This window comes from Apostichopus japonicus, chromosome 16 (assembly GCF_037975245.1).
Source record: "Apostichopus japonicus isolate 1M-3 chromosome 16, ASM3797524v1, whole genome shotgun sequence".
Taxonomy (NCBI): domain Eukaryota; kingdom Metazoa; phylum Echinodermata; class Holothuroidea; order Aspidochirotida; family Stichopodidae; genus Apostichopus; species Apostichopus japonicus.
Window position 1 is genome coordinate 5,428,213 of NC_092576.1, and position 20,293 is coordinate 5,448,505.

Here is a 20,293-nt window from a genome sequence, read left to right on the forward strand (position 1 = left end):
AATGACTCAAGCCCTGCCTCCAATTCTGGTTTGTAGCAGATTGGTTAGGACTCATGGCAGCTACATGTTAGATATACGAAAATGGCCACCCTCGCGACTAATTTTCTGTACTGTTGTCAGATATGCTGCTGGTACTGGTAGTGCATTGCACACTAATTTCATACACATTGTCGTACTACATTTAATTTATATTAGGACTTCGTCTGTTTATAGCTCCATGGTTTTAGTAATATCAATTTAAGGATTGTACTGTTGTTCAGGTAGTTTTTCAGAGCAAGAGTCATGATAAGTTTGTTTGATTGCCCATCAGGTATTTTGCACTCATTTGTTTTTAGAGTGTTTCGCTAGATATATGAAGAAGAAATTTACATACAAATACAAGTTATCGGTCATCGATTGGCACAAAAACCCAGATTCTGATGACAGCTGCCTCAAGAAACCCAATAAATGGCCTAATTAGCACCGAGCCACCAATGTGGACCATTAACGAAACATCGATGCGTGTTAGTCTTCCATCCCCTTCCTCTAATGCTATTTAAGTCCACATGTGGGCATATCCTGCAAACCTACCGGTAGCCCACAGGGGTTTGAGTTGGGAGAAAGGCCTTGACTCCTTGAAACGACAAATGATGCCAACTTCCCTCAAGTTAAAAGTCGGGCTGAGTTGGCAAGACCAGTCATCATGAAAGAGAAAAAAAGTCAAATTTTCTCTGTACGCTCCACGCCAACCAAGGTGGCGCTCCGCTTAGATAGCAACCTCCGCCCCCCCCCCCCCCCCACAAGAAAGAACAGCCCCCATGCCCCCCCCACCCACTCAAAAAGTCATAGCTACGCCACTGAGGGTAGTAGCGCCACTTATTTACAGTAACATCGCCGCCTGACGTGGTAGTAGCGTCACCTGTTTAGAATAGTAGTAGAGCCACCTTATTAGACTAGCATCGTCACTTACGAGTAGTAGCACGACCTGTTTAAGGTTGTAGCAAGCAGGTTCCTTGTAACATATTCTTTGTTGAAGCACATCCTGTTCATCATCCTGTGTTTTGGTATTGTAACATTTCGGCGTTCCATACGAATGATCTCTGCAACGCGACGCGTATCGTTGTGTTGATTTTCTGTTACATGACCTTGCAACATGAACCTTTCGTTGAGTCATATAGCTGGATTTCAGGTAGTATACTAACGCTTCGTTGCTGTTTGTGAAGGCGGTTCTATCTCCACCTACTACACAAGAGACGTAGCCTAGTGTACACCAGAATGTTATATTTTAAGGTATGGAATTGAAGTTACTATTAAGTGGCATTTGTTTTACAACCATATGTTAAGCACGCCGTTTTTATTTCTTTGTTTTTTGGTAATAATTTGTTGGTTAATGTCACAAGACACTAGGCTGGCTGTAATTTTCGCTTTTGCATGGGCGTATTCTGCAGCAGGTTTGTTTCAAAGTCAAAGTAAGCTTGTGTACACGACTATAGATTTACTGAGATTATGTTCCATTTTCATGATAAAAGGTCCGTTGGGTATTACGGTATGTGGTAATTTGGTAATCCGTGTGCAGTTTTGATATGGTATTTTAATTGTATTCATATGACTCAGAATGTGGCCAGATGTACAGTTGCTATATGCCTGTATTATCATGAATTTCATATGCAATTCCTCATAGCCTAGTCATATTGCTTCTAGCTACTACTTCCTGAACATTGCTCTGTTAAATGAAGACTAGTTCAATGTTTGGTTTGATACAGAAGACTATTCGCATGTAAATAAATAGCCAATGCTGAAATTTTGATTTTCAATAGTGTTCTTTTTTATAGTAGATTTTGCATATCGGATCGAACTGAACATCACCCAAAACAGTATCATTATAGCTGCAGTAACGAGGCAGTGCTAAAGATACCCAGTGGAATTTCCCGAATGTATGTGTAGCACTAGGTGACAACATATCTCATTGTGGGAGGTTCCCTCTCAAATATAAACGAAGAACGTTACATGATACATGTAAACCGGGGTAGCATTAAGTTCTGTATCATACAATCGTTTCACAAGGTTCATTCAGAAGGTTTAACTTAATATATGAACTAGCCTATGCCTAAAGTATGTACAGAATCAACTGAATTAACTCCAACTACTACACTTCAACTGTAACTATTGCAACGCGGTCATAATGGATTCGTCTATACAGTGAATTCACAACAATGAACATTATATCACAGAGATAAATATTATTGTGAAATCTATGAATGGTTAGCCCATTTGTGAAGGAACCAAAGTAAAATAAACTTAGGAAGTTTGGTGAATGGCAAGTTTCATTGTAAATGGTGAACCTTGCAATATAATGATATCGCGGGTTTGGGTTAAAGAGACACGGTGCTATACCTAGTTAAGTAAGTTGGGCATCAATGAATATCTTTTGACTTAGTATGGACAAATAGCTTGTTTCATTTCTCTGTCATTCTGTGTCAAATCACTGATCGCCGTTGCTCGACCCTCACCAAATATTTTTGGATTTTATTTGCCTAGTATTTAATTATTTAATGGTAAACCACTCAAATCAATCAAAACTCAAGCAAATTTTGATATTTTCACTGTAATTTTTGGCATTACACAGGCTTTTTGAGTACTGATATTGTAATTCAAGGTCATATCATGTGTCACTGTCATTGTCAATAAATCTTGATTGTATTGTGCAAACAGTAGATCTCTTCTACAATACATTTTTTTTCAACCTGACCCACTTTGATTATACAGTTGTCAAAGACGACAGACTTTGCACTTCGTATCAACTTAACAATCTAATAAATTAATCATGGGAAAAGCTAGAACCACTGAAATTTTGTTTATAGTAAGAACTTCATACTTATATAGCCTACAAGTAAAGTACCGGTTAGTACATTTTACAGCTCTCACATGGCTATTTTGGACCTTTGTGATTATTCGGTAATTACAATCCTTCAACGTACTGAATCGCAGCATGATAAACCATCTTCGGACCTGAATTATAACACAGGAAATCACAGTGAGCGTTTGATTGTATTTACTGGTTAGACAAAGTAACAATTACAACACTGCAGTATGCAGAAGTAAATAATTTAGGAGAGCTTAACCACCCACAATGGCATATGTTTAGGAAAATAATTCAAAAATTGGATATATTGGCATTTTTAAGTTGACCTAACTCCACATTGCAATGTTAAAGCAATTTAAGGAGTTCAATTAAATATGTTTTCTTTATTTTTCAGATGTTTAACACAAATCTTTACGTGATCCCTATGATGTCGTGGTGCATACTGAATGGTAACATCCAATACCGGATTTACCTTAGAGAGAGGGAGGGATGGGGACTCTAGTGGGTTATAGATGTAAGAGCAAGGGAAGGGTTACATGTTCATATGAAGATATAATAAGCGGTATGAAAGACCTGCACTGAGGTATTATGACTTCTTATGTCTGGAGTGGTACTTACTCAATCGCATCACTTGCACACGCGCAATAACGACTTGTAATGCAGGGGACGAAGGGACAGCTGCGGGGGGGGGGGGGGGTGGGGTGGGTTGGGGGAGTGCTAACATTCGAAAATGTGGTGAAAGTTTCTGGCATACTGATAGAATGCTATTCTGGTTGGGGCAGGATGTCAATTGAATGGGGTTTTTTAAATTGTAGTTGAATGCAAGTCAAAATTTATTGGGACTTCATATGAGGCTCTATGTCCCTTAGACTCACCCATTGATACATTTTGAACTGGAGAATGGAACACAGATTGAGGGGGAAATGGATACTCTGCAGCTTTCATGTGATTTGAAAACAGGTTCAAGGTTTACGTCTTTCCTCTTCCATTACAGGCACGGTTGTCGCGTTGGATAAGTGTCAGTCACCGCAATATTTGCAATTGGGAAAGAAAGGAGTGATATCCTGCAACTATCCTGGTGGTTTCTATGGTGCATTTTGGTACAAATCGAGCAAATTGACTAGCAATGATCGATCATTTATATCCCTCAGAGAAGGCATGATAATTGGACCCGGACATGATTCCGGTGAATACGGGGTCCAACCTGATGGATCTCTTATGATCAATCAAGTTTCCACCCAACATAATCATGTTTTCGCAGTATCGACATTGACGACTACAGATGATGATCCAATCGTTGAATATGTTCATGTAGTTGTCTATGGTAAGTCGTTTTCTTTGATAACGATATGTCTTTTGCATGAGTTTATTGTTGGTGGTTGTATTTACAAAATATATGAAAGAAGAAGACAATATATTATTTATAGTCCTTCATAAAGAGGAAGAAAATAAAATAGTATTCAAATCATCCTTCAAATTGCATTGTGCAATAATAAAAGGAACGTCTTAACACCTTATACTTTATATGAGTCTTTCTCGCAGTAATAACGTGCTTTTTACATATGTCTGAGTTTTGCAAAAATTCATTAGCTTAGCAGCTGGTCGATCTTCAGCGATTTTCTTACGAAGAAAAAAATGTTTCCTGTTGAAAATAGAAAAATTTATAAGGGTAATTCTGCATAGGACAATAACATAAGATCCAATGTCTTGTTGAATGTTGACAACATCTGAAAATTAGTACTTTTAACACCTAACAAGAATATTAGAAATTATTTCTCAATCCACCAAAACATGTTTCTGATGTGTCCTCAAATCTTCCACATAAAGAACAAAAAGCAGTATGCTTTTAATGAAACGATAAAGAAACTGCTACTAATGTGTCGAAAATTGATTTCATTAAAACAGTTGATTAGAATTTGCAATTGTAGAAGCATGGCGAGTAACTACGTGTAAGCAATGATCTATAAATGATTCTTTAGCAGGTGGAATCATTATTCCATAATTCATAGTTCCCATATTTAAGAGTAGTGTTTAAGTTTTCTGTAACACATACATCAGAAGTAAGCTTTAATTTTGATCCTGACCTCTCTGTGTCGACTTTCCACCAATATCGATATTAACCAGGCAATGTTTGGACAGTAACCTTGGCCAAAAGGTGACAATAAGAAAGCAAGTGAAGAGGGTGATAAGGAACAAGGAAAAAATCTTGTCTACAGTAAATTCCTAGGGTAATAGTGGGATTCCAACCTCCAGGTTCAAGTCTGCCGCCTTAGATGGGTTTCGCTTAGTGCTATAAGATTTCTTGAATAAAATAAATATGCATAGCATGCTTTCGAATGAAAGGCAAATAAACACAGTTGAACAATATAAGATTGTATATGATGTCATAGTAATAATGGACATGAAAAGAGAACGTCTTACATCAACACAAACCATATCTGCATTATCCATCGAATCACTGGATCGAACACAAGGAGTTCAGAGTTTGACGTAAAGAGGTAGAGCGCAATGCAAGGTAGAATCCACAGAAAAAGCAATAAGTGGTCCAACTTCGGCTTGATATAGCTCGGTAAAACACGTCATAGGCATGACTCAGGTAAACCTCTCCCATAAATTTTACATTCGCGCCTGTTCGATAAAGCTCCGAAACTGTTTCTTTACATTTCTCTTGCCCTTGCAAATCATTCAAAGTCTAAATAATCTAACTATCATATCTTTGTAAGGGACACGCTACAGTTTACATTTCTTATTTTAATAGAAATTATTCGTAAAGTATGGACCACAAGATGTTCAATTAATTAGCAGATTAGCTGGACCAGTGTGAATTGCTTGACTTTGAAAAGAGTTTTAACAGTGAATAATTGCTTCCCTGCGACCTTTATTGTTGGCAAACCCAACTAATTAATATAACACCATATAAATATTCCTAATATATTTTGGTTACACAATATTGTTTAAGTTCATCTTTCTTTTCACAATTTGCAGACAAACCACGTGAACCGTACCCAACCGTTGATGCTACTGGATGTGACCAGAAATCTTTATGCTTTTTAGAATTAAACACTGCTTCAAGTTTAACATGTAGTGTTTTACGAGTAGGTGCAGTATTAGATGATTTGTCATGGAAGTTGAGAACTAGCAGTGGCGATGAACAGATCTCTTCTCAGTCGAAACCTGTACCAACCAGTGTCAATGAATTACAATCTTACCATACTGTTGTAGATATTTCGTTACAAACCTCTCTGTCATTACGTTTATTTGTCTGTGCAGCGAGAAGCAATGTGTCTGAGGTATGTAGCACGGAATCTACGATACTGGTTGAAAGCGGGACACTGGAAGCATCTAGCGAACCTCTGATTGTAACTCTTAATGAAAGAGTGGTTATGAACTGTGGTAAAGATGCGTCATTCTTTGTATGGAAAAAAGTGGGTCAAACGGAAGAAACTATTGCATTTGGAACTAAAAGTATGAGTGAAGTTATGATCCCTGATAGATTCACATTGCAAAATAGCTCTCTGGTCATAAACACGGTTGAAAATCCTACCTCGGGCACGTACACTTGTGTTTATAGCACTGACGGTGTTACGACGAAATTTACATCAACTGATGTAACTTTTGAGGGTAAGAACTATATTAAATGCAAGAACTTCCCTATTTTATGTGCAGGTTAAATTTTATGAAGTATGCCAGTTGACGTAGTAAACCTAAACTGATCGAATAAATTTGTTGTTTTGATTTGAATTGAAGGAGAAGCGTTACAAATAAAAGGACAGAGTTTAATAAAATCAACGTGTAAGTAATGTACTTTTACTTTGTATACGGTGTTTAGTTCTTGATACCGATTTGATTTACCGTTGTATATCATTCCCATGCATGTTTGGACTATTATGAACCAAGTTAACATAGCTGTGTTGATTTGTTATCTGGCGATGATGTCAACTTGTATCTGGAATTGTTGATGTTCATATTTTGACTACTTCTCTTGGCATTTCAGAGGAGGAACGACCAACTGGTTGGATTGTTGTTGTTGTTGTTGTTGTTGTTGTTGTTGTGTTAGTTTTGTTGATAAGTTGCATCGTCTTACTTCTGATCGTGTTCCGCCGCCGCCGACTGAAAGGTAATTTATTGATTAATTACAAATATCAATCTTACTCTGAAGTATCTAATATTCTTATGTTTAATTGATTCGGTTCAGGTTTTTTTTAGATAACTCTAGATGGTGAAATCATTTCCCGCTATTATCAATCTCATCTTAATGGATTTATACTTAAAATACTTCGAAATCCATTGCAATCTGTGACACCTGGAGATCTGGTTCAGATATTTCTTGCCCCACCAATGGCTGTTCCGTGTTCCCATTATAATATGACATTGTGTTAACTCCAACTTGTAGCATGAGGGATGGATGGGTCTTCCATTGCAATAATAGTGAATCTCTTACATATTACATCCCCCGTACACTTTTGGATTAAGCCTCTCCGACATGCTCTTAATGACATCTCAACCTTTCCCGGTATAGAATTCTTGAAATGCTCTCCTGTGATTCCTCTTCTACTATGTGCGTGGAATCCTGGCTACAAATCTGGTTAGCACATACTTTCTTGTGCACGTCGTTTTTCAATTGTATTTGGAACGCAATACTTTATTTCATTGTTTCACTACAACTAAGAGCATACATAAATGTAGTGATGTAAGCCAAACGGACTCAGAATATGTTTAGAGATCTTGGTGAAAGCAAACTGTTACAAGAACAAGAGATTTCAAAATAGTTTCATCTGTTCAATTGTTCTGATCAAAATGTGAATACCCTAACCTATTTATGCTGATTAAACGTGTCCGTCACTCTCCACACTTCATAACAATATATTGCAATATAGTAGTTATAGCAATACACTTATGTAAATTACGGTATTCTTGTAACAATCGGTTGAATTCACTTTCCGTAAGTAGTCTAGGCAGCTAATAAGGATAGGCTAAGAAATAGATTGAAATCGTTGGATGAATATAACTCGATACTAGTATGTATTCAGACTTTGGAACCTATCATGGATTTGTTAAAGCTATTGGCCAGCCAAAATGTCAACATGACTTATTCTTTGAAACACATCGTCCAAAATAAGACTTAAGTCAGCAATGTACGTTATTAAGATGAAATAGATGCAACAGATAAAACATATTAAACAGAGTAAATAGATTACACAGATTAACTGGATTAAACAGATTTAACAGATGTAACAGAGGAAACAGATGAAACAAATGAAATAGATTTGACAGATTCAATAGATGAAATAGATAAAGATGAAATAGATTAATAAACTAAATAGACTAAACAGATTAAATAGACTAAACAGATTGAATAGACAAAACAGATGAATCAGATTAAATATATCAAGTGGTATTTGAATGTTAACATACATGATCATCCTGACATAAAATGGGCAATAACAGATCTTTTACTTCTAAAAACTTATAAGTCATGCCCACTCAGCCAAAGTCACGCTTTGGCCGTATTCCTATTATCAGGACTATGGCAATGAGATGATCACTTTGTATATGCATCATTACATTCATATAAAGAGTGGTGCGGGTCATTTCTTCAGATCATAGTTTGAGTTGTCAATGCATGTCCCGTGAAAACGAGTGACTTACATCTAAAAGATCTCAGGCGTCAAGTATATATAACTATATATTATCTTACCTAACGTATTCAGACTGTCTGATATGCAGTTTGAAGCTTGTGTTTCTTATTATTAATATTTATATTTTTGCTGTTAGAACTACAGCTAACAATTCTCAGATTAATAAAATTCTCAGAGTAATACAGTTTATATCTTATCCGCAACAGAGAATAATTCCAAAGATCGACAGAGTACAACAGCATCAACACAACAGCAACAGCAGCATCAGCAGCAACAACAACAGCAACTACTGCAACTACACAATCCTACGAAAAAGGTGACAGAAGAAGAATTGAAAGGTATCTAAGCTATATATATTAAGTTGATTAATTCATGGATAAATTAATACTTTCAATCACTGTGTCCTTAATTTTGATGTAAGAGGCGATGCATTCTCAGTTTGTATTATCAAAGTTTCCTGTACTGCACTTGCATATAAATTTAAGTTAAAGTGACCCAGAATGAAATAGAATACGATTGTACGACTATTACTCATAAATCGACCTTGTTCTTTCTTTTTTAAAGCAATGTGTCAGAAAGTTATAATTTCGAAAGACCAAACTCGAGATGTACAAGATGGGATAGTAAAGAGGTTGAAGGAAGCATCTGAAAGACAGGTGAAAAACGTTTTACAAGAATTTTTAATATTACTTTACTTTCTAATCAGTGTGTAGAAGAAATACAGTAATGATGTACCTAAGCTTGACGTTCTTTTGTCAAACCATGAAAGGTGGTGGAAGGATCTGAAAATATTATACATTGAGAATATAGGTGACCGATCCGTATATAGTTATCTTCGTTATTTCATTCAATTTTGTTTAAACTTTCAAAATAAAACATTAGTTACAACATCCACTAAGTTCATATATACATCTAACGAGTGCTTGCCCAATATGTTAACCGTTCAGTCATGTCTTAATTCATGATGTTTCGATATTCAAATAGCGACTTCACATATTTTTTACTTTCAGTGAGTTAAAACTCTTGTTTACTTTTCTTAATACTTGTTTCTGTTGAAGCAAATGATATGTGAAATGTTAAACCAAAATTGCCTGCATCTAGTGTCCACTTCATTTTAGTAAAGTTCGAACTCTACAGAAGAAAACTGCAAAGTGGATTAGCATGTTGTAACATAGATACGATTTAACTGATTAATAATTAGGTAAAATAATGGACTTCATAATCATACACGTGATGTTGTATAACTATCATGAAATATGTCAATTTGTTGTGTATTTGTGAAGACTAATTTGTAACCTTTAATGCTACAAGTTACGGCAATTAAGATATGAATATTACATAACTATGTGTAAAATTAATATGTATTAAATAAAAAGAAAACTTTTTTTGTTGGTACAGAGATGAACCATTTTCCTTTGGCTGCTGTTCATCTCCATTGCCAATTAGCAGTTTTCTTTCCGACCCACATCATGTTAAGGACTTACCTATCTCAACTTTAACCTATAATCATGACTAAATTAAAAAGAATCGTGAAGCAAAACAAAAAACACCAAGCATCGTCATATCAATATTATAAATATAAATGAACTAAGCGAGTTTGAGACAACTGTCATGTTTCGATTTTCATGTTAGGATTTATTTTACACGATATAACAGACGCACCTAATGTTGCTATATCAATTGTAAACTGATTTATGTTGGCCAATCTTTGAAAAACCTTGTGATCTTCCCTAGTTAGTCAATGATCTAATTAATGTTGATAATGTTTTGATGTTCCTCATACATGTTTGCTCAAACTCATAATGTAGTTAATATTTCGAAAAGGTTGACATTCAAAGAATTATACTGCGAGAGAGCTTCACAACAGTTGCAGATGACGGTGGAGCTATTGATCTAAGCTCTGGAGCAGTTTTACCTCCGCTTAACACTTTGAAAGGATTGAAGTTTGAAAACGAAAAGTGGCAACAATGGGACTTAACCAAATTGATTGGTATCCTGCAATATGCTTGTCACAGAAGCCCATCGACCGAGATCAGGTAAGCGTTTTTACTTTGAACAGTCGACTATTATTCATGTTGTCTGAGTAAGAATTACATTTATTCAATTTACCTATTTGTTGTAATAATAACTGTCAGAGTACAACTATATGTGAAGACGTTTTAACAACATGTCGAGCCATCTCGTGCTCACTGACACATAATATCACGTACAGAATATACCCCTTTAAGATAATTGATGTATTTATGTACCAAAGAAATTTGGTGGTATGCTCCTTCGTTTGAGCAGGGCTGCATCAGATGTGAAATGAAGAAAAAAATGATAAAAATACTTGAACTTGAAATACTTTGTGGACTTAACAATAAGAGTATAATAATGCACACGTTTTAGTGAATCTAATGGCAAAAGACTTACCAATTAATACAATTTCTTCTCGAAGTATTGAAAGAACTCTGCTGCCCTTTAATTTTGAGAACAAGTTGAGCACGTTATAACAGAAGCCACCTGGTAAGAATGCAGTTTAATAAATTACTCTTACAAATAAATTAATCTTTAAAGGTAAATATTGATGAGGTGAAATGAAGTTGTGTAAATGATTGCATCTGCACGATTAAGAACAATGATTTATGTGTTTATGATTATCCTTTGTTCAACTGGTTTGAGAAAAATTAGTAATACACGAAAAAAGGGAGATTTCTTCACGTCTTTATCTTCAACCCTAAAGCTACATTTTTACCTACTGGGCTCATGTTTGCTTTCGTCGTGCCTAATGTCAGTAGCATAGCGCATTTCTTATCGAAGCCAAATAGATTTATGCGATGGTAATTGCCGTGCATTTAGGTATGTTCGTGGGGTGTGGGTATGTGCGTGGCGGTTTAGCTAAACACTGTATAAAAGAATATGATGGTTTAATGTAAATATTTGGGGTGTTGATCTACCTTAGAAAGCAGGAAAAAAATCCTTTCTTCAAAAGTGAAGTGAAGTACACGAAGGTCGACGCTTTTAAATGTGTAAACACAATACGTTAAAAAGTACAGTTTGGATGAAATTGATAGGTGGTAGTTGATCTAAAGTAATGAATACAAAAATTCTCTCTTTTTTTCTTCTTTTTTTTGGGGGGGTGGAGATAAATAAAATCAAAAATCCTATTTAGTTATTTTTGGGGGGGAGGAGTTTATTTGAGGTTAACACTCAGTTGATAGGAGTATATTCAAATTACAAATGACCTCTGGACTGTTCAAACACTACCAGCCCATTCCAAATCCATAAGGGGTCTCAATCAGGTATATTGCTTTCATTATTGTTCAATTGATATTCTCGTCGTATAATGTTTCAGCATCTATTAATGGTTTGAAGGATTATGTTTATTTTAAGCTCCAGTACTACTATATAGATATGGTTGGATTGTCATCTAATCCTGGATGCATTAATCACCGTCTTCTGAAGGGGGAGGGGTGGAAGGGAGGTAGTAAGTGTTAACTTTTTCAGTAATGGTGGGTCATGCGTATATATGTGCGATATCCCATGAAAGGGAATACGAACGGTCAACATATCCGAAGATAGTTGTTTGTGCTTTGAGAAGGTCAAAGTGGGAACACCTAGTTAAAAATTCTATAGCGTACCAACTCGGATGGATATCAGATCATTAACAGATTCCTAAAAAACGTTCTCCAAACATCAATACATTTTCCTCTGGCCTCGTTTTCCCCTATTGTGAGCATATATGCAGTACACGGACAGTTGATGTCCTCACAGTTCCAATGAAAGGGAGTTTTTAGCAAAAGAGTTGTTAACAGGAAGCCAGTAGTATACATTTAGGGGTACTAAAGGAATGTCAAGAAGACTTTTACAAGTGCTACAAATGCAGATCGCACAATTCATCTGTAGAATCGAGAATTATGACGTTTATGAATTATAGTCTTCAAAAGTTATATTAATGTTTAATGTCCAGATGTAGATGACAACACGGGCTAGTACTAAATATTTTACACCTTCAAGTTTTCATAGATAACAGACTAAAGAAAACTTTTTTACGGTGTCTTTCAGTTGTTTGGGTAACTGGTGTTGCAGCTACAGGAATACTGCATTTGAATTACGAAACTGAACAGTGGAAGGTATGTCCTGGTAACATATGTGTTATATGAAGATATCATTTTAAATAGACTTATTTTTAAATATACCTTTTACATAGTAAAAGAACTAACATAGTCAAATTCATCTGGGTTTCGTTTATATAACATCCATTACGTTCTTGCTAAGGTCTTCTTGCGTACATATCAAGGGAAGTAATGTGTGCTAATCTTTTTGTTCTTTGTTTATTTTCACACAGAGTAATGACCTCGGTCCTCTGAGCGAGTCTGTATATTACATGCTTGTAAGTATACAACACTTAGTAAAATATATTTCAATCCAGTGCAAAAAAGAATGTAAACAGTTGAAGTCAACAACACTTGGTTCCGTTCAACGACTCTCATATTTTTCGGGAGTGGCGCAATTACGTTTTACTTCTGGGGAGGGGGAGGAAGAGGTTGCTGCGCCACGGCTTTTCAGAAGATATATTAGACAGAACAGCAATGACCTGGATGTATCAGGATAATGTTAAGAAATATAATTAATTGCCTATACTTTCGTATTTATAAATGAAACGGCTTAAATTGTGTGTAGAAATGATTTAACATTATATAAATATGTTATCATTAGACCAAGTCTATACAAGTAACCAAGAATGTGCACCCGAACCGAATTGTACAGTTGCTTATAATAGCGTTTTCGACTTGAATATATTGCGCATTTATATGCATCTGTGTTATAACATGATAACACGTGTTATGCTAGAGGCACATTTTATTGCGGCCTGTGTTAAAAAATATATATATATATAAAAATATAAAAAAATATAAAATATAAACATATTTTATATTATATGAAAATAAAAAAATTTAAAAAATTAAATTTAAAAATTAAAAAAAAAAAAAAATATATATATATATATATAAATATATAATACCACTACGATTTACTGTATTGTATCTTTAACATATCTAGCTTTCGCATGCTCCCAAAACATAACACTTGTTAGTGTGTTATAACACCCTGGCATATAAATGCATAATATGCTACACGTTAAGAACAAATATAAGCTCACACCTTTTCGGCTTGGGTGGAATGTAATGTTAGAATTACTTTATGCCAAGACGATCAGTGTAATACACTAAATATTCATCAGTTTATACACAGGCAATAGTGCTTTGGAGATGCGCGAATGTATCAGGCGTAGAAGGAACGAATACAGGATTCATTGTTTTGTGCAAACGTTACATTGCCTTTACATTTCCACTTCCGGTAATTGCATAACTGGTATATTAGCTGGTATGCTTACCTACTAATGATGCTAACTGTAGACTAAGTTAGAAATGAACAGAGGAATGGATATTTAAGAAACAGGACAATGTTTTACATTTTTAAGACAATGAGCGATTAATTCCCATTATATTAATTGTATAACCATTGTGCAATTAAGCAGTAATTGGTGTATCATATTATGCTAAATTTGTATATTTAACTTAGTGACAATATTAAACTGTCGGCTGTTTCACATCTTGTTTTTCAGTGTACGAAGTTTGAGGTATGTTTTTTTTGTTTTGCCATGCTGTAATAACTCTCCACATTACCATAATTCCTAGCTTATAGACATCTTCTCTACAATCAAAGCCAAACTGGTGGTTTGAAATTGATTATGAATGATTTATTACCTCTTGCAGAATTAATTATGAACAAACCCAAAGTATATGAACACATTACGTTTTAAGTTCTGTATTACAGTCTTATGTGATTGTCGTTGGCAAATAGATACTCTGCAATTAGCTTCTTCACAAGAAACAAACTGTTATAAAGTAAATAAATACACAGATTAAGGTCACTTCCAATTTAAGGAGAAAATATTTCATTTCATGTTTTCTTTCCGTGTTAGTTATGCATGTTTGTTTATGTGCGTGATAATATTGAACTTCATGTTTTACACTTGTATTACAGAAAGAGAAGGCAAATGAAGAAGTGGTAAGTTAACTGGTAAATTCAGTATCCTATTGTTAGTGGAAACTATGCCTGTACTTTTCATCAGGTTAAATGATCAAATTATTCTACGAGCAGGAAAGGATTATATAGATATTGTGGTAAATTTGGTGAAATATTAAAGAAAACATTGTACTTACGAGTAAAATGTAAGGATTTGTATGTGTATGACCCATAATATTTGGGTGGCACAAAATATGGGGTTTTAGTGTATTAATGAATACACGCTTTACGCTCTCCCGCTTTTTCTTTCCCTAAAATCTCATTAGGTTAGGACAACTATTTACCATGATGACCCCAAAGACGGCAGGGCCTGGTGGGGTGGTCTGGTCGTGGACTTAATTCTCCACCCGACTTTTTGGCATATACTGAAACCTGTATTTGACAAAACAAAACAAAGAGCGAAAAGTCTCTGCATAAACTAAAAGCAACTGAAGTCGAAGTTTTTAGATTAAATGACGTCAGTTTGAGGAAATGGTTGAAAGTTTGAGGTATAGTAGTCGGAATTTGCAAGGAAAAAAGTCAAAAGTTAGAGAATAGGAATATAGAATAAGGAAAAAAAATAGAATTTTTGTTATGAACTCTTTCGACATATTTTCTTATTCTATGGAAATAATGAAGCAAAGAGGTAACAAAGGTCGAAAGATAGACATTTTGAGATAAGAAACATAGATTTAGGTTTTACAACTTCGAAAAGAAAGTGGAACTGATATAAACAAAAGCGAGGTTTAGTTGGTGAAGCAGTCAAAATTTCGAGATAAAATATTGAAGTTTACCATCTGCAGTGGCCCAACGAAGCATAAAAAGTAAAATTCGTCTAGCAAAGATACCCAAAGTGACCACCGGTTATTATTCTCCCATCCCACTCCCCATCCTTTTGGTAGCTCCCTACGTACCTCACTGACTGTTGCTGTTGAGTTTGCCTTATACGTCACAGAGGACAATGTTCGATAAATCTTAGTAAAAGTCGCCCATTGTAAAATGGGATCCCCCGTTCTTGGACTGCCGTGTAAGAGGAAGTAAATATGTTATGCATTTTAACTGGTTATTGGCTATGTGTCACATGCACATCATCTGTTCTAATTGCAAAATAAATTAATGTGTTACCACAAGGGACTCTATCAATAGACATTAATAAAATATAAACGTACACACGAAGGGAGAAGAAGCCGACTGGGAGACCAAGGGTATAACATGACTGGGGATGCCCTCATTGCCCTACCAAACCTCATGTCCTCCCCGCACCTTGGTTCTGCCACTACGGTCATGACTGTATTCACAACAAGATAGTGTGGTTGCCATGGTGAATTTCTTGTGATAACATGGTAGCACGTAGTTTATGAAGTCATGAAATCGCAACAATGGTAAAATGAAAGATCTTTAAGCTAAATGATTTTGGAATTCATTGTATAGGTGTTCTCTGAATGCAAAGTGAATGATGTAAACACTGAATAGTATAATAACTGCAATAAGATCACTATTCACAATTTTAATTTTGTTAACCTTGTGTTTGCTACATAAAACATGCTAAATGTCTTTTCTTCTTGTTGATCAGATTTCACATTTTAATGTTGTATGTGATAATATTCTTACCCATTTGTTGCTTTCGGACCGACCGAACGGAAGGTTAAGTCTCAATTCTGCGATTCCTTATCTGAACCGTGTTCTAGATTCATAGGTAACATAATAATAATATATCATGTGTTGTAAAAACTACTACAGTACTAATGTCATCATTTGTTTACAATCAATAAGCTTCCGAACTAATGCCGTCATTTGTGTAATTATGTCGTCATTTGGGTACACTCATTAAGCTACAGTATTAATGTTGTCATTTGTGTACAATCAGTAAGATATATACAGTACAATGGTGTCTTTTGTGAACAATCACTTAGCTAAAGTACTAATGTCATCATTTGTGCACAATCAATAAGCTACACTACTAATGTCGCCACATGGGCACAGTCAATAAGCAACAGTTCTAACGTCTTACTTTGTGTACAATCTCTAAGGTACTGTATATACCCTTGTCATCATTTGTGTACAATCTCTAAGCTACAGTTCTAATGTCGTCATATGTGCACAATCAATAAGCTACAGTACTAATGTCTTACCTTATGTACAATCTCTAAGTTACTGTAGTATTGTCATAATTTGTGTACATTCTGTAAGCTACAGTACTATGTCATCATTTATGTACAATCACTTAGCTAAAGTACTAATGTCGTCATTTCTGCACAATCAATAAGCTACAGTACTAATGTTTTACTTTGTGTACAATCATAAGCTACAGTACTAATGTCGTCATTTGTGAACAGTAAGTAATATGCACTACACATGTCGTCCTTTGCCTTCCTTTACGCACAATCACTAAGCTAATGTACAATGTGTAAAGTTATTACTGAGATAGGATACAATGATTTAATGAGTATGGAAACATGCACCTATTCTGCTTGTGTATATTCATATATTTGTATATTTCAATTAATTAGAGCAAAGCTGTTGGCAGACTCGGATCATAAACAATCGCCATCCGATGTGAAAGTTTGAAATTTGAAAGGCAGGTGGACGACGTCCGTATGATGCAACTGAATCATCTCTCGTTTTAACAGATTTGACTAAGAGAGATAAGGAAAATGCAGCTTTGTTCGTAAACACACAGAGAATCTTCGATCAATGTAATACTCCATAATGAGTACAAAGATGCAATTGTTTTTTGAGAATGTTAAAGGTCACCGGAGCTCAAAATGTGTAATCATAATAATCACAATATCTCAAGAGGGGAATATCCAACATATCTCATACTTTGAATGTGGATGCATCACATTGAGCAAAAGGTGCCAATTATTTTCTGAGGAGGTAAAATGTTATTTTGGGTCACCAAAGGTCAAAGTTTGAAATAAAAACTTGGTTTGAGGACCGATGTGAAGTTGTCGGAGTGTGTGTAAACACCTCATACGAATTGTCTGTGTTTCAATTGATAATATGCATACTAAGTTTGGAACTATTTATTTAACTCTTAGCATTTTTTTAAGATTTTTTATTACTACGTTTAGAGTTCTATTTTTAGCGTTTAGTACTGGGTGTTTATTAGTTCCTTGCTTTAGCAAAAGGAACCTATGCAGTCAGGTTTGTGTGTGTGTTTGCGTGTGTACGCGTGTGTGTGCATCTGTGACACTTGGTTGGGTACGCTCTATCTCAATAAGAGAATGTTGGATTCAGGCCAAACTTGGACTATAGATCCGCCATATGGAGAAGGTGTGCCCTATTGTTTTTGGTGCCCACAAAGGTCACCAAAGGTCAGTTATGGTCCAAAAACCGAAAATATTAAAACTGCAATAACTCCCAGTGCCAATGTGCGTCAAGGTTGATATTTTGAGACAAGTTGTGAACTGGTTAGGGGAACATTTTCAAACTTAACGGTCATGTGATCCAAGGTCACCAAAGGTCAATTAATGATAAAAAAAACTAGTATTTTGCGATAACTTGAGAACGAAATGTCCTTTAGGGCTGGGAGTTGCTTCAATGTAATCCAATTGTCGACCCGCATCTGGGTGACCTTTGACCTCAATTTGACCTCTGGTCACCTTTACTTGTTTTGGGGTATTTTTACAGTTTTGATGCTATTTTCAGATGTCAAAGGTACCTTATGATCATAAATGTCAATACGTTGACCCGGTGTGACCTTTATGTGCGAAGTTATATGAGGTCAAAGTTTTCCGTTCGGAGTTAGGATGGTTGTGCAGACATATCGTTTTGTTTTTTGGAATCAGGAGATTAAACTACATCTGTTACCAAGGTCAAAAGGTCAAAGGTCACATTAGAAAAAACTGCTTATTTTGGGAGGAAACGAGCAAAAAAGAAAATGTTTGGTTTTGATGCTAGATTTGGATGTCAAAGGTACCTTCTGATCATAAATGTCAATAGGTTAACCCCCGTGTGACCTTCGAGTGCGAAGTTATACAAGGTCAAAGTTAAATTTCAGATATTTAATGCAATAACCCCCATTGCCAAGGTGTGACATGGTTGATATTTTTGGACAAGTTGCAAATGGTAAAGGGGTATATTTTCAAACTTAACGGTCATGTGATCTGAGGTCACCAAAGGTCAATTAATGTTAAAAAACTATTATATTGGGGGAGAAAATGGGCAAAGAAAAAAATGTTTGAATTTTTATAGTTTGATGCTATATTCACATCACACCGATCAAAAATGTCACTGTGTTGACCTGAGGTGACCTTTGTTGATTCAGTTATATGAGGTCAAAATTAATCTTCAGACATTTAGTGCAATAACTCCCAGTGCCAAGGTGTGTCACGGTTGATATATTTGGACAAGTTGCAAATGGTATATTGGCAATGGTATGTGACGCCTGGCTTGTAAACACGGTATCTCAAGTAGGGAAGCTTGGACCAATCTAATATTTGGTGTATATGAGTACCACATTGAGTAAATGTGCCCTATTTTTTGGTACCTGTGAAGGTCACCAAAGGTCAGTTAGAGGCCAAAACCCAAAATATTAAAACAAGCAATAACTCCCATTGACAAGGTGCGACATGGTTGATATTTTGGGACTAGTTGTGAATGTGGCAAGGGATCATTTTCAAACTTAACAGTCATGTGATCCGAGGTCACCAAAGGTCAATTAATGATAAAAACTAGTATTTTTTCGATAACTTGAGAACGAATTGTCCGTTAGGGTTGGAAATTGCTTCAATGTAATCCAATTGTCAACCCGCATCTGGGTGACCTTTGACCTCAATTTGACCTCTGTGACCTTTACTTGTTTTGGGGAATTTTACAGTTTCGATGCTATTTTCAGATGTCAAGGTACCTTCTGATCATAAATGTCAATAGGTTGACCCCCGTGGTACCTTTGTGTGCAAAGTTATTAATGTTAAAAAAGTAGTATTTTTTTTGGGGGGGGGGGAAATGGGAAAAGAAAAAATGTTTGAATTTTTACAGTTTTGATGCTCTATTTAGGTCTCACCGATCAAAAAGGTCAATGGTTGACCTCCGGGTGACCTTTGTGTGTGTAGTTATGTATACAAGTTCAAAGTGAATTTTTAGACATTTAATGCAATTAAATCCCAATGCCACGGTTGATATTTTGGGACAAGTTGTGAATGGGGTGATGGAACATTTTTAAATTTCACGGTCATGTCATCTGTGGTCACCAATGTTATCATATCTGTTGAGCTGCTTGTAGGTCACCTTATATCTCTTACAGTTTCGACGCCATGTTCAGATCTCAAAAGTGCATTTTGATCATAATCCGATCACAATTTGTGATCACAAAAGTGTTGGCTATAGTGTTGGTTACTTTATGGGTACATGTAGGACCACAATTACTTGACTATTTGAACCCAATCTTGCTTGATAATATTATGTGTATTGTCATATGCCCCTACGCAAGGAACCACAGTGCCCTTGGGCTCTTGTTACTTTCTGTTTTATGCTTTTGCAATATTTTTTTAATGTATATAGTTTCTCATACTTATTTATATTTGATTATTGACTATTATTTAATCTTTTGTGTATTCTTTGTTTAAAACTATTTTATTATTTACATATTTCTGAATTTGTTTTGGGCTATATGTTTTTAGGACTTCCTTATTATCGTTTAGTTTTTTTTATATTGTTGCCTTAGGCTTTTAAATTGTGTGCCTTATTGGTTCTATATATTAAGTATTTAGGTTTTTGTTACTATATGTTTCTAGGTTTACATGTTTAAAGCGCTTTG

At 35.4% G+C, this 20,293-nt stretch overlaps 2 protein-coding genes across 2 annotated transcripts in view; both read left to right on the forward strand.

Moving 5' to 3' along the window:
- The window catches only part of LOC139983232 (uncharacterized), a 104,429-nt gene that overhangs the window by 72,132 nt on the left and 12,004 nt on the right, over positions 1–20,293 (forward strand). The gene's annotated exons all lie outside the window — the stretch shown is intronic.
- Positions 1,053–14,104, forward strand: LOC139983234 (uncharacterized). The gene is made up of 12 exons (XM_071996652.1): positions 1,053–1,269; positions 3,237–3,291; positions 3,837–4,166; positions 5,828–6,463; positions 6,837–6,959; positions 8,688–8,819; positions 9,046–9,137; positions 10,306–10,517; positions 10,919–10,986; positions 12,526–12,593; positions 12,809–12,853; positions 14,090–14,104. Exons 1-9 carry the CDS (start codon positions 1,255–1,257, stop codon positions 10,971–10,973), a joined length of 1,650 nt encoding a protein of 549 aa, XP_071852753.1. The 5' UTR covers positions 1,053–1,254; the 3' UTR covers positions 10,974–10,986; positions 12,526–12,593; positions 12,809–12,853; positions 14,090–14,104.